The sequence below is a fragment of the Wyeomyia smithii genome, chromosome 3 (genome assembly GCF_029784165.1).
Source record: "Wyeomyia smithii strain HCP4-BCI-WySm-NY-G18 chromosome 3, ASM2978416v1, whole genome shotgun sequence".
Lineage (NCBI taxonomy): Eukaryota > Metazoa > Arthropoda > Insecta > Diptera > Culicidae > Wyeomyia > Wyeomyia smithii.
The window spans coordinates 258,039,401-258,054,664 of NC_073696.1; the positions used below are offsets into that span (position 1 = coordinate 258,039,401).

The window sequence follows — 15,264 nt, forward strand, 5'->3', positions numbered from 1 at the left end:
CAAAAACTTCTGGTGAAAAGTACGGATGAAGAAATGTAATATGATTTTTTAGGTTGATTTTCCAACACTTCTCCGGCGCTGTATGTAGCAATTTATCGCTTCACACTTCTTTCTTTTGCTTTGTGCTGTGCTTGCTCCGCTCGTAAAAAAAAATTAACTCACTTGCTGCTTACACCACAGCCGAACGAAACAAAAGTGATAAATCACTCTAGTGAGAAGACACGGATGTATACCGTAGTGCGCACTGCTGAGATAATACAAAAGAAACAACTTTAGTTTTCTGGTAGAAGAATGTAATGCGGAGTGGCTCCAGGATAATTTTTTTCAATTTCGAAAAGCAAAGCAAACGCAATCTACTTTCCTACTTAGTATCTACACTTTTTTTTATATCCGGAGCGTAACTAGAAAAACGTAGACATTGAGGAATATCACTCTGAAAATTTGCGAGTAGATTCTCAAATCGTTTTTCAAATGCAAGTTAAAGAATTGACTGTAATGCCAAAAACACGACGTAGAATAAACCTATTTTCTGTTTAAATTCTCAACAATACGGCATCAAATTTGCGCTTTTATGCATGAAATGTGCATTTACTTTGAGCCTGAACCTTAAAGAACCATTAAAAAAAATTGTCTATCATTTCCGAGTATGATGATCAATTCTCGAGCTCATTCTACACGACGGGGTAAGTTTTTTAAAAAATCCACCGACTATACCTCGAGAAATTTCGAATATGAGGTTCTAGTTAACATTTTTCAAAATTCGATTCACGCAATATCACCGAAAATCTGTCCAAGTTAACCAGACCAGAATATATTTGTTGGCGGTGGTACAATCATGATTATTAACAACTGACTTAACTCTCCCTATTGACTTAAGTATGTTATTTGTATGGCTTAGTGGTTTAAGTCCGATTTAAATGTTGTTTTCTTTGCAGTGAATGGTGATGAACGAATTTCAACCCACTGCGTTTTATTGAAAAGATTGAAAATAAACTGCGTTTTTTAAGCGTAAAAAGAAGAGTAAAAGTTTAAAAAACTGTCATTTACCACGGTGACAAAGTGTACCTTTTTGTTCCGTCACAGTCGTAAGAGATGCAGAGGTACGTTGAATACATTTTTAATTATTTTGGCATCAAAAATAATTGCAAGATTTCCGAGGCTTAAAAAATCAAAATTTTGAGCGCTTTGAGGCACCCCTAAACCATGCCCGTTTACGCTGGAATTTTGTACAGGCCATTTTTTTGAGCCGATAAACAAAATGTACATGGTCGGTTTTTGAAACTTGACATGACCCTTTTCGCTGTCACCCGACTCCCCAACCATCCCCGAACTTGGATCCTTTCTTGACGCTGATTCTAAAATGAAAAAAAAAAAAAAAAGCCTAACCCACAGCGAATGAGAACTACCTCTCCAATCAATTACAATCTATTGGCAATTGGCAAGCAGTAGAATTAGGTGTAGAGGGAAGGATAAAAGTATAAAAATCTGTCACCTACCACGGTGACAAAGTGTACCTTACTTTCCGTTACAGTCGTAAGAGATGCAGAGGTAAACTCCGTCTTTGGCAGTGGTGATTGTAACGCGTCCTTCCTTCCTTCCCTAACCGACCGTAAGAACGTAGCCGGCGCCGTTATCGATCTTTATAAATAACAGAAGCTACTGAATTGTGTTGAAGATGGTAAATTAATCCTAGAAAGCCATTTATAAGTGGTTCTTTGTGCAACTTCACTAGCTCAGATCCATTACGAAGCACAGTGGCATGTCCCTGAACTAAAATCGGGATTTTTTTTGAAACGACTGATGATAACATTATGACAATTTTAGAGTACTCGAATCATTTCTGATGTCAGGAAATGTTTCGCACTTAAAGTGCCGTTAGGCTTTTCATATGATCAGATTTTTTTCTCCTATCATGCTCGAAAATGGTGTTCTTGATAATTATTGAAAAACTTTAGACTCGTATTACTTGTCTGACCCTTCAGGTACTCCTTCATGAATTAGAGTGATCAAAAAAATGGATAACCTTTTTGTCGAAAATTTGTAACTTTCAGCTTGTGCAACCGATTCTAGATTTTATTGCGAAAAATTGAAGGTAACATATAAGCCTTCCAAGGAAACATATGAGTTGTACGCAGAGATGCCAGATATACAGACAAATCTGTATTATACAGACTTTCTGTGTTGCGATACAGACACGCATAAGCCTACAGATTTTATACAGACATTTAGTATAATACAGATATTACACAGATATCTGATATTCTACATAATGGTTTTACCAGTATACACAAAAAAACGAACACAAAAACCAAAAGTCACTGTAGCCGCTGCTGGAAAAAGTGAACTAGGAACTGAACACTTCGCTGAACATATTAATCTTGCGTTTTTGAGAGTGAAATCATGACAACGGGAATCGAGTCAGGCTATCGGGGTTTTTATCGGCCCCGTGGGCACTAATCTGCCTGTTTCGCCCCCAGTAACAAACAGCTGATTGTCTCGATCGATTGCCATGCAGGTTATATTGGTGAAAAGACCGTTTGTTCTATTCGGAGCAATATCCAACGTTGAAGAATTGCTTAAAATGTCCCAAACCTTGAAGGTACTATTTTTATAACCGCGAGACTTCTGCCATCATGTATCAGTTTAGCTACATTACGACGAACGACGATTTTTATCACGGGAAAGACTCTTACTTCTATGTGTTACTTAGATTTAAAAGATAAATTAGTTATCGATTAATCGACCAACTATGATAGACTCGAAAAAGAACAATCAAAACAAGCAATAAAACAAAACAATCTGACAGGTCGACAAATAATTAGGTATCAATGTATCGGTAACTTTTTTTCGCAGCGGTATACAGACTTATACAGACATTTTGATGGATTATACAGACTTGCCAAAAAAAAGTCTGGCATCTCTGGTTGTACGTCAAAGTAAGTACGTTAGTTTTTTTTTGCCGTTCGACGCCTTTAGAACTGACTATTATTTTTCCCTTGAAGCAACGAGGAGGAAGTTACGGGTATTTGAAGTTAAACTGAAACTGGTGATTTTTAAACACAAAAATTATCAAATTGTTTCACTAACCTACATTCAAAGTGCTGCCAAAAACCGGTATATCAACCAGTTTTCATGAAACTTTAGGAGAAGGTTGTTCAGAGTGTAAGAAACCTCGACAAAATGCAAAACCTAAAAAATATTGAAAATTCTAGCTTTATTCCGGAGCACAACTACGAAATGTGCGGTCGTCAAGTTCGAGTTCAATTCAAACGCTTTTTACAAAAAAAAAACTAATATGCAGCACAAAATGACATCTCTGTGCAAAGCTCCAACCAGGTCAAAAATGATTTCCCGTTTTTTTTTTAAAGAATTGCACCCTATCAAAAAACTCTCATGGTGCTTGAAGGTTGAACCTCATAAGATTTTTTTAATTTTTATTCGTACGCTTGTATGCAGGAAACCAATGAATATTTAGGTGCCTATGAAAAATTAAAAACTGAGTGAGAGGCCTTGATAGTTTCAAAGTGATTTGGAGGCTTAGAAAAATAAAAGGAAAAAGTGGTAATCATTCAAAATTTTGAAAAAATATGGCACAGAAACAAGCCCAAATAACTAGAATTGAAGTAATTGAAGTAAATAGTAAAAAGGGGGTAAAATATGTAAAAATATGTTTAAAATTTCGATTGAGATGTTCTGATTTTTTGTTGTCACATAGGACAGTTATGCTTCTATAGACAGTGACAAAAAATAACTTCGAGTTTTACTAAGAGTCTACTAATTTTTTTTAAATTCTTCAGAACTTGCTATGAAAAATAAAACAAAAATGATAAAGTGAATTAACACAGCATTAATAGGTTAGAATTCTGAAAATTAAAAAAAAAAACGCCTAGAGAAAATTCTAATCTTGAAAACTGAAAAACGGAAATCCAAAATGAAAAATCGTCGAAAGTCGAAAGCCAAATCCGAATTCGTGCATTTTTAGGGGAGAATACAAGTTCAACCGAACTTAAATTAAAAAATTATAGCGAAAATGAGCATTCCAGAATGTAAATGGAAAACGAAATATTGTAAACCTAATCGACCGAGGGTTAAAAACACCGAAGTTGACCGTCCTTAGCACTAATATCTTAGACATATTATCAAATTGTTCTCGTGTCGGATAGTACCAGATACCAAGAGTATAACTGTTGCGTGTTGCATATTGGCGATGTGCGACTGAGGGAAATATCTGTCCATACTCCCGTTTACTAATGGCAGGCTTAAGTATGAAACTCGAAATTCTGCTGTGATGTCCAACCATAACCGTCTTTCTAAAGAGGTTGCGTTTTTTAGTAAAGTGTTCTGAATTTTCTAAAACGAATTCAGCATTGTTGACAGTGTTCTGTATTGTAAGTGACTCACATTACTACATCTGCAGCGGCTTTTAATCACAGTTGCAATTTGATGAAAGTTTTTCCGAATATATGTAATAGCCTTGAAACAGGCCGATAATTGCAATTGCAAATTTCATTCAGTTATCGCATGAATGCATCATCGGTCACAATAGAAAAACCCGGTCAAAGTGATGATGATAAAGACATTGCAAACGATAAACTCAACTTAAATATTGAGTGGTCAAAATCAAGCAAACAAGTTGCGTGGGCATGAGCCTATTACAGTTTTTTAAGATCATAAAATTCTAGGATAAAATTCAATTTAGTTTCAATTTCTCATACAAACCGATTGTGTGTTCATTGAATAAATTACTTCCCTTTTTTATCTGTTTTGAATTTACTTCATTCAAACAGTGCGAAAAAGGTATCAAAGGAATAAAGCTTTTTTATTCCTCACCGAAACCACACAAAAAATAATCCGTAATCTCTCTGATACTTTCAGTCGCTCCCCGCAAATCCGTAGGTTCGAAAATATTAACAAATACCGCAAAATAAAAAAAAAACTGAAATGAAACTAGCCCCCGGCTATCGAATGACATGTGGAAAGCTTCAAGAGTCATTACAATTATAATAACGATCCTGATCGACGACACGCGCAGTTAATCACTTTAATATGTGTTTATACTTTTTTTTAATTTTGTTGGTTTTAATGTTTTAAAATGGCACGTTTCCACCATCGGATCGGATCGGATCACAAAGCTCTAGAACTGTAAACTGCTGCATGGTTTGCAGTTTCCACCGCAATCAAATTATCAAGGCAAATGGCCAAGAGACGACTTAATTAATAGATTTTTGTGTTCGGATGGCCTTTTTTTCCAGCTTGGAACTGATTCATGTAACGATAAACGTATAATTGACGCAGACATTATTCAAAATAAAAAAAAAACTATTTGCAAACAGATGCACACACGCGAGAAACAGATTGGCAATGATAGATCGTATTATGTACATTACATATGTGTTTATAAACGAGGCATGAATAAGCTGAACGCTGTCGGCAGCTCGGTTGCAAAGTATTCGCTCCCCGACCCAAAAATGTGCTTTTCACTGGTGCGTGCCTCTGCCGCAGAACTAATTGCCGCTACGCGAACGGCTTGATTGATGAAACCGAATTCACACCACCGATTGCCACCGGAATTGGAGAAGAATATGCCACGAGGGATCACCTGAAGGCAAATGAACCTGTTCAATGTTCGCAAGTGTGCTGGATTCGATCGTTGCTAATTCATCGGGAACTGAACCTCGAGAAGTAAAAGGATGGCGTTGTTGCTGAATATTTGCCTGAATTATTGAATGGCCAAAGTGCAGTTGTTTGCTCGTTTGCAATTCAATTTGAATCATTCAATTTATCAGTCGTATCAGACGATACGCGATACGCGTATGCAGTCTGTCGCTGTTTGGAAATGGTTTTCTTTTAATGAAATAAATCATCAATTATAGTGTGCAACCGTTTTACAAGGTGCCTATTATCACCAATAACGTGACACCAATTAGGTCACTGCGAGTAACACAAGTCCAGTTCGGATCAATCTGTTTCCAACGAAACATATATCAATGTTCGTTACCAGTATGGATGAAAATATTAACTCGTAATAAATGGCACTCTTTTATACGTGTATACGCGTAATGAAGCGAATGCGCATTGAATGAAAAATTTTGCCACCTGAACCACCCACAAAACAAGCGCCAAATGAAATCCAAATGCACGCTTATATGGGGCTTCCAGCATAAACCGGTACCGCTTATTTATTGCCCCTGATGTTCGAATAATTGGAACGGTAAGCGGAAAAGAACAGCACTTCAAGCGTAATTTATTTATCTTGTTATTTGATATATGTGTATTTTATCCGAATTTAATTTCGTTCAATTGAATATCCTGTACCATTTTTATGAACAACGGCACTGGCTGTTTTTTTCTTTGTTAGGTTGTACTCCAACCTATCTGTTTTGCAGAGTTGAATTATCGTGCAAATTGAGTTAGAAGCTTTATTGCGGTGGCGCATCGCTGCGCCAAAAGTTTGTTTGATGTATTTTCAATTGACTGAACAGGATTATTGAAGCCGGCTGCGGTTAAAAAAAGTCTCCTCAACGTTTAATTGTGATTTTTGAGCTGTTCCAAGAGTTCCCTTCGTGCGGAAAGCACCATACGAACAATGTTACGGTGTCATTTGCTTTTGCTAGGACGATCTATGAAGTGGCAGGGTGTCATTTCCGAGCTGTCACAAAATATCAGGTCAGGTTCCGCCGTTCAATTTCGACCGTCATTATAGCCTAGAACGTGTGGCATCATTTTGTCTGTACGTGATTCGTGTTTCGTTCGTTTTTTTTTGTTACTTTCTCCCCCGGAACGATTTATTCTTGAGCGTTTTATTTGATTACTTTTTAATTAGGTTTAACTTTTATACATATTATGTTTCAGTTTGTTTTCGAATGCACGCTTTTCACTTTCAATCTCATTAAAATGTACAAAATGCATGAGTTGTTCAGATTTTTTTTTTCAATTTGCTCCCCGTATTATAAATGTATGTATGTGAGTGTCTGTTCATTTGGGCGTTTGTTATTTTGCTACAGATATAAAACTGTATTTTCTGTTATGTTGTTATAAATGTGTTATCAGTTTCAAAAATGTGTCGAACGCTACTCCTAGCCAACGGTTCAAAATTGTCTATTGTTTATATATTGTTACCTAATTTTCTGCGCGACTTGGCGTTACGCAATTCGTTATAGGGAAGGCGTAGTGTTTTCCGCTGTTTCAATTTTTCTGTTGCTTACTACTTTATACATTGGAATTTGTCGTTCCATTCCCGCTTTCTCGCTCTATCGTATCTTCTTCTTTTTTTTTTGGTTTGCGCTTCTCGTTTGTTAAGTTTGTGTTTTAGTTTGAACTCATTATTAATTACCTACTGCTGCTGATTAATTTTACTTGCTTAAGGTAGTTGGAAAGGAACAAAACAAGCAAACACGCACCTATGCAGCGCGCTAGCGAGTAGCTGACGCAGGCCAAACTGGTCACATCGTTCGAAGCGGTCCGCTGGACGTCCACGTGGCTTTCCCCGATCTGCGAATTGGAAGAAAACGTTGAAAAATTAATTTTGATTGGTTTATTCGCAACTAGTGGTGGTATTTTTTTCCTGTAATCAAAAAACACTTGCATTATTTGGATTGACCATTCATTCATTTTTAATGTTTTTATATTTATTTTTATATTTTAAAGGTTATGCTGACCACCTAACAAAAAAGTGATTTTAAATAAATTTCGAAAACTCTAAAGCCTCTTTTTAAGAATTAGGAAGCTTAAAACCTTCCATATTAATTTCACTTTCGGTGTAAACCGCTGAAAAACGTTTCTGATGACCTAGAAATGATTTTTCATCATCAAAAAAATGTTTTCAAAAACTAGAATATTTCGGAAGCAATTTTACTCAAATTTAGCTTCACGTCACCCAACGTAACGCCAAAAATTGTGCCAAACTGCGTATCGACTTCAAAGTTCGACTACAAAGTTCAAACAATTATTTTAGAGCATACTCTGTGGAGTAAATAAGCGTTTCTGCAAACCAGAAAGCATCAATAAAATACGAAATTAAACGCAAAATAGTCAAACAGACGTTCTAAAGGCCATTATAAAATTAAAAATATCAAACATAGCACTGGTCAACAAAAGAGAAAAACCTTGAAATAATTGCCCTGGAAAGATTTAACTTTTCAACCATTTCTGTGAATTTTAGAGCCTCTAATGTATGTAGAAGTGCGACAAAGTGCGTCAGAGTGTCGCATAGTGATTGCTCATCGGGTTCGTCTCTTAAACGTTATGGTAACGAAAACACTCATTCAAGTCTTTGAAAAGGTTATCAGTTCTAGGGGCACCAAATTTCACAGGAATTTCAGTTTGAGCTCTAGAGCCAAACTCGTGTTTACTAGTGTATTCGTGCAATGCCTACATCAAATGTAAAGAAACGAATTTAAAATAATTTTTGGGGATAGAAATAAACTGATCTGAAAGCGGCGTTCGATCGAGTAGACCACAGAATACTTCTAGCTAAGCTCGAGAAACTTTGAAGATCACAAATTTATCATGGTTTTTGGGACAGTAGACGTATCAAACTTTAAGTTTTTGCAAAACAGGACCATTGCTGATCGTTTCATGTGTATTTGGCCATTTAGACCTCTACTGGCCACTCTTGGCCGAGTTCCGAGAATCGTGTGCCCCGTGGAAAATGGTTGTTTTTACAATGGTTCCAAAACCTGGCTTGCGGCATATCAAACTTCGAGTTTTTGCAAAACAAGACCGTTGCTGATGGTTTTATGTGTATTTGGCCACTTGGACCTCTACTCTACTGTCGACCGTGTTAGGGAAAGCAAGCATCAAACAACCAACCAGAGGTCGAATCTGTGTTTCAAGAAGGACTACGATTTTCAACATTATAATAGTTTGAATAGTCAAATTACTAATTTTTACATATAGGCGAATGCATTAACGAACTTCCAAGCGATTGCTGCAAGTGTAAAGGAAATCTATTGAAAACATCACGACCTATTAGCATTTGAAAGTTGCCATATTGGAAACAAATTGAATTTCCTGAGAGATATAATTCTACGTCAAAATCAAACTAGGTATGAAACAAAGTAAGCTTTAATTTGACGTAAAGCAATTTCCAAAGGAAAAATTATCCCGAATTTTTCCGGAAGATCTAGTTAACTATTTTTTTCTTCTAATTTATGTTGATTTATTTGATTTTCATTTTTTTCGGAAAAACAAAATGAAAAAAAAATAGAACCTGTCCAATTTTAGTATATTTTTTAATTTTAATAAATTTTCGTGATTGTCATTTTTGATTTGGCTGTGCAATGTCAGTTGTTCCTATGAGATGGGATGCCATTTGTGCTATTGGTTTTTTTACTAATCACGATTCATTTTGGAGAAGGACTTATGTAAAATAGTTACCGAAGATTACAAATAAGTCATTACATCTCAAGTTTGCAAAAAAAGTATGAACGATCTTCTCAGATTTAACTCAAAGTCTGGAGGATTGTTTACATAAAAAAAAGCAATTATGGTGCCGATCGGTCCACCCCCTCACTCCGCTTAACCTCCTTTTTTGGCAAAGCTGCCATTCCTCGTCAAAAACCTTGTTTTCTTTTAATTATTACTACAAAAGTATGATATTTAAAAATTTACCGATATATAGTTGAATTTTCAGAGGCAGGGTTGCCAGACAGGTTGTTTTTGCATTTGAAAAATGAAATTGCATTTTGCGGCAGATGCGCATACCTATTTGCAAATTAAATATTTTCGTCGTGTTCTTAAAAAAATTTTACACGAAAAACACTTATCGCCCCGAAGTATTATAATATAAACCAAAGTTACAGCATTTTTAAGTAGTAAATTCATTTTGTTTTTTATCTGCTCATAATTTCTATTATCATTTTACTAATACAGTGTGGTTTTTTTACGCGGTTGATTGTACCGCGTTGAAAATATTAGATTAGATTCGTTTATACTAAACTTATTTTATATCGCATACAAATAAACTTCAAAATCGCGTAAAAATAATCCACGATATTGTAAAAAGCTTGCGTTAAAAAAACGCATACAAATTAACCCGCGTAAATAAAGACTGCAGTGTATCTTTTGGGCTCCTCTGTTTATGGACATTCTGAATTAGCAGTTTAAAAGAAAAGGCAAGAAAGCCAAAAATGTTGACCGACAGTGTTGCCAAAAATGTTATTTTTACAGCTGAAAAACTAAATTGCATTTTTCGCCAAATGAGTATATTTTGTTTTCAAGCCTTAAAAATGCGTTATGTTCCTGAGAAAATTTCACTCAAAAAATACTTATAACACAGAGGTATCATTGGCGAAACTCGAGTTACAGCATTTTTAAGAAATAAAACCGAATTTTATCTAGTTTAAGCATTCTTGTCTTATACGTTTTTGCCTTACTCTTGTCCAGGGAAACGAACGAGGCGCAGGAGAACTGTAACCTGAATGTCGAATTTATGACAGACTCGACAGAGCTGGCAGCATGGAGGAAAAAAAAGTTTGACAAAGTCGGTTCAACGAAGTAACAAGAAGTCCATCTATAAAGTACTATTGAAGGAGCGTACACGAAAGAAAAAAAAAACAAAACACTGGGAAACCATCGCGCAACCCTCGTAGCGACAATAAACAAATATGCTTTTCTTGTTTTTACGTGAAATCGAAAAATGCGAATTAGAATTAAAAATTGAACAGTTTTTTGAGAATGCCCATAATCAAAAGTGTTCCAGAGATATTAGCAAAATAAGGGAGGGAAACGATCGGCACCATAATTGGGTTTTTTTTGCATGATGACCTTATATGAACAACCCCCGAACTTTGAGCCAAATTCGAGAAGGTTGGTTATCGGTACGGTTTGTTTAATCGGTTTGATATCTTCGGCAAAGTTTGAAAAAAAATTCGAGTTTTATTCCAACAACAATATCTGAACTGGATTACCACTGGTGAGGTCAACTTAGATCGAAAGAAAACGGAACTGTTCGCCGTTTGATCAGCAAACGAGCTTCCTTCTATGCTTTAGGGACCATCCAATAATGATGTCACACAAAATTTGGAAAATTAACTTCCCCTTGCCACAAACTGTCACAACTTTCTTGACCCTCTCCCTTCAATTACGTTACGTTTTACACCCCCTCCCTCTTCTTTGGTTATAATTTACTAAAATTTGAAAGATACGTAAAAAATACATTTTTTCCCAAACTAGAACGATTTTACTGAAAGAAAAACTAAAACTGAAAGGAAAAGAAGATTATAAAAGATAACTAGAAAAAGTGTTGATTCCTTGGTCCAAGGATTCTGATTCTGATGGAGTCGCATATCGACGAAAGCCAAGGCAGTAACTGCAGCATTATTGCTGATTCCTGTATGACCATCCATATTTTTAGATATTAGAGAAACTCCTCTTCTTCAATCAATTCGCAATCCAAATCTTCTCCACATGTTACAACAACCAAGCATTCTTATTAACCTTCTGTCACATTTTTCGTTGTCACACTCAAGCTAACCCAGGTGGATATGGAGGATAACCCCCATATGTCACAATAATCGAAACCAACCACCCCTCCCCTCTAAATGCATGACATTAAATATGGATGGTTTCTTATGTCCTTTTATAGTGTCACTCAGAATGGAGAAGTACGGTAGAGATGATCGGGTTTGACGTTTTTCTAACCCGTACTCGACCCGAACCCGAATTTTTTTTCGGTTGAAACCCGGCCTCGACTCGAACCCCAAACTTTTTTTGTCTATCAAACTTGAACCCAACCAGAACTTTAAAAAATTATTTCTATGAAACCCGAACCCGACCCGAGTTCAAAAATATGGAAGCCGAACCCGATTTTTTTTTAGATTTTATAGTCTGATTTCGGGTTTCCATACCCAGACCCGACATGATCCCGACATTTTTGAACCCTTACCCGATTTTTTTTTTCACCAAACTCGACGGGTACGGGTCGGGTTCGGGTTTCGGGTTTGAAGTATGGAGATTTGGGGAAGAAACAATCACACGACAGCAACTCTGCTTCCTTTGCACGTCACTTATGTCAGGTGATGAATGCGATGCCAATTTGCTGACATTGTTAGCCGCGGACTGACGTACGTGGAATCATTTCGTCTACCTTTTTGATGTCCGCGTTAGGGAAACAAGCCATGGTATGGGAAAAATGTGGATATTTTTCATATTATACAAATCTTGTACATGTTAGTTATTCAACGGCATATTAATTATTGAAATCTGAATAGCTGTTTAAGAGCTATTAACATTTGAAAACTTCTATTGCGTTTACCATAAACGTTACATGTTCATTTTAGTTTATACATAATCAACCACAGAATAGTCAAGAAAGACGTAGTGATAAATCAAACAAATATATTTTTGTCGCTCTAGAAAAAAATGCACCGTAAGAAAAAAAATTCACGAAAAGAAGTGACGATTGTTCGAACTTGGAGAAATAAAAACCAAAAAAGTTGTAAAATTTCGAACTTTTTTTACAATTATGTACAAAAAAATTTAATTGAAAAATATCGTTTATTATAAAGTTTTTTTCCATATTTTTTTCAAGAAAAAAATGGTCATGCGGTGTAAATGTTTTCTTGAACGACAAAAAACTATATACAACTTTGCTGAAGATGTCACGTAAATCAAACAAACAATTTTGGCTCAAACGAAAAATGTTTTTTTTAATTGTACTTTTTTTTTCTTTTTTACATTGTAGTTTTCATAAAAAATGAGATTTCAAAAATAAGCTTTTTTAAAAATTTTTTCCAAAGTACTCCAACCCTCAGAAACATCTGTGCGAAGTTTTAGTCAAATAAAAAATTGTGTGTCCTAAGTTGCGCGGAATTGATCAATAACAAAAAAAAAACAAGAGTCGAGAGAACAAATATCATTTTCAGTAAATTAATTTTGAAGGCTAATTTGTCAATTTGTTTAAAGTTCCAAGTTTCCAATTATCTACAATTTTCTGAAAAATAGCGAAGCTATAGCTTCGGAAAGGTGACATCAGAAAATAATCGTGAATAATTGAAATTTGCTACAGAACTCTAGCAAAAGCAAAAAAAAAACATATCGGACTTTAATTTACCAAAAAACGCCTCTGAAACCCAAAAAAAAGCGAAAAAGGAAGTAATCTCAAATAAAGTTTTGATTCGCTCAAAAATCGCAAATTAAGCTTACCATTGTCGCAAACAAACGACAAACATAAACAATCCCAAATCATTTTATTTACCGGACCACACTTCCATAGATCCGAAAGGGGTGAACAAAAAGATCGTTTATAGAAAAACCCAAACATTAATTCGTCGAAACACGCTTCTGAAGGTCGAAAACAAAATAATCCCTTGAACAGTTTTGATTTACCGAGCTAGGCCAGGACAGGCCGAACAAGGAAATCTGGAAGTCAACGAAGCAAATGATTTCATATGAATGTTTAAAAGACCGAATTGTGTTCTGAGAATACATTACCCAATAACATTGAATTTGCTAATGATGGAAACAGATACATTGTGTCAAAGATGCTAAGAATACTTTTGTTGATTCCAGCAATTAACAATCGAAACAACAGCTTGACCTTTAGAATACAGTCCTGTTTACAGTATTATCATCCAACACAATTTAAATTAGATAGAGCATGAAACGTAATAACATCATAGCGAATGAAACCGATATATGCTATCATTAAAACGTTTCTGGTTTAACTTCGCAAACATCGCATCAGCAAAGCAAGATGAGAACCTATGTAAAATGTGTCCTCCCTCTATACCATGAAAATCATTTCCTAACCCTATTTCCTTGATTTCACAAGAGTATCCCCGGTCAACTGCTGCCGCTGCTGGTATCGTAAGCAGAAAATCTATTTTCCATTACTCATCCCGCACAGTGGCTGTCGCTCGTACCAACATGTCATCTGCAGAGTTAACTCGCTCCGTACACAATTAGGGAGTCGATGTGGAAACTGCAGCACAAATTGTAGATAAATAGTTTCCACTCGGAGTGGTTACCTGTCTCAGAAGGCTTTTCTCCGAAGCTTCTCCGGTTTATGAGCAGTTCGATGATTAGGGGGATGATGCATTTGTCGTGTTTACTGTCATTGAAGTATCATGCGTTTCGTTCAATAATATTTACTATGGAGGGGCATGATACTACGTGAAAGTTTGTCGAACTTCACCAAGTGTATAATTTGAAATTGCAAAAGAAACAATCCCCATATCTAGCCCCTGTCAGTGAATACTAACGCAAGAGGAAAGGAAAAGTTTTCTCACAGAAAATTGTAACTTGTTGTTTCCCATATCTCACCAACCCGTCATTAGCAAACCATAAACCAAACGCAGTGTTGCTCATACGTATTATCCATCCCTCTTTTTCATTCCCAACCGGGTCGGTGTGGGAAATCACCGCAGAACGGTGCCGGGGTGATAGGAGATGTACATTTGCCGATTTCTATTTGTATGTAAATGTTGCTGTCTGACCCATGCGATCGGAGAGGATAGAGATCATAACTTCAGCAATCTTGCCACAGGCCACCCGAATGAACCAGGTCGGGTTAACCATAGTGAACATTCTATCCTGATGCTCAGTTGGCCGTAATGCCGGCACTTTCATTAGATTGGTTTTTGGTATGAAGCTACACACAGATGAACTCGGTGACGGTGGAAAGAAAACAGCGAGAAGATTCCGAACCCGTTGGGCCTCTTGTGGTGACTTTGAATAATACAAAAGTCTGGAAGCATATTGGATTGGGTTACCACCTACCTGTTGCATATTCCGCCACTGGTCGCTACTGATGCCATTGTCGAACTCCAGCGAGTTGTGCTCGATTTCGCCGCCGTAGTTGCTGTCACTGAATGCGGGCTTCCCCAGCCTTATCGGATCGTCCGGCTGGGCTGGTGTTTCCGTACCGTAGAAGATGAGATTCCACTGCGTTATTTGTGCTGTTGAGAGCCGGAAAGATTATCGTTAGAATCTGGTTTGCAGTTTCTAATGTGTATAATTTAAAAAATAAAAACAGAAAACGTTCCAGTAGAATTTTAACCACAAACGAAAAGAAAAAAAAGGGTTTCCAAAATTAAACGTCTTTCTGGAGCTTACTTATCACGGCTATATAATTAAAATTCCATATGAATAAAATGAAAGCACACATTCACTCTATAGAAAATTTTTAACAAGTTGCACGAAAATAGTGGGCAAAAATTTCCAAGGAGACAGAGCTCGGCTCGAGTTTATGCTCTCCACAAACCAAATATAACAGTAATTAGCTAATGACGTTAATTTTATGACGAACGAAATTGCGGACAA

The 15,264-nt window shown here is 36.3% G+C and overlaps 1 protein-coding gene across 4 annotated transcripts in view; it reads right to left on the reverse strand.

Annotated features, from left to right (window-relative positions):
- The window catches only part of LOC129727607 (furin-like protease 1), a 460,593-nt gene that overhangs the window by 35,200 nt on the left and 410,129 nt on the right, over positions 1–15,264 (reverse strand). For all 4 annotated transcript variants that reach the window (XM_055685594.1, XM_055685596.1, XM_055685598.1 and 1 more), the window contains 2 exons: positions 14,722–14,900; positions 7,401–7,491 (listed from right to left, as the gene is read on the reverse strand). In XM_055685594.1, the coding sequence (XP_055541569.1) occupies positions 7,401–7,491; positions 14,722–14,900 (270 nt within the window). The remainder of the gene's footprint in view (positions 1–7,400; positions 7,492–14,721; positions 14,901–15,264) is intronic.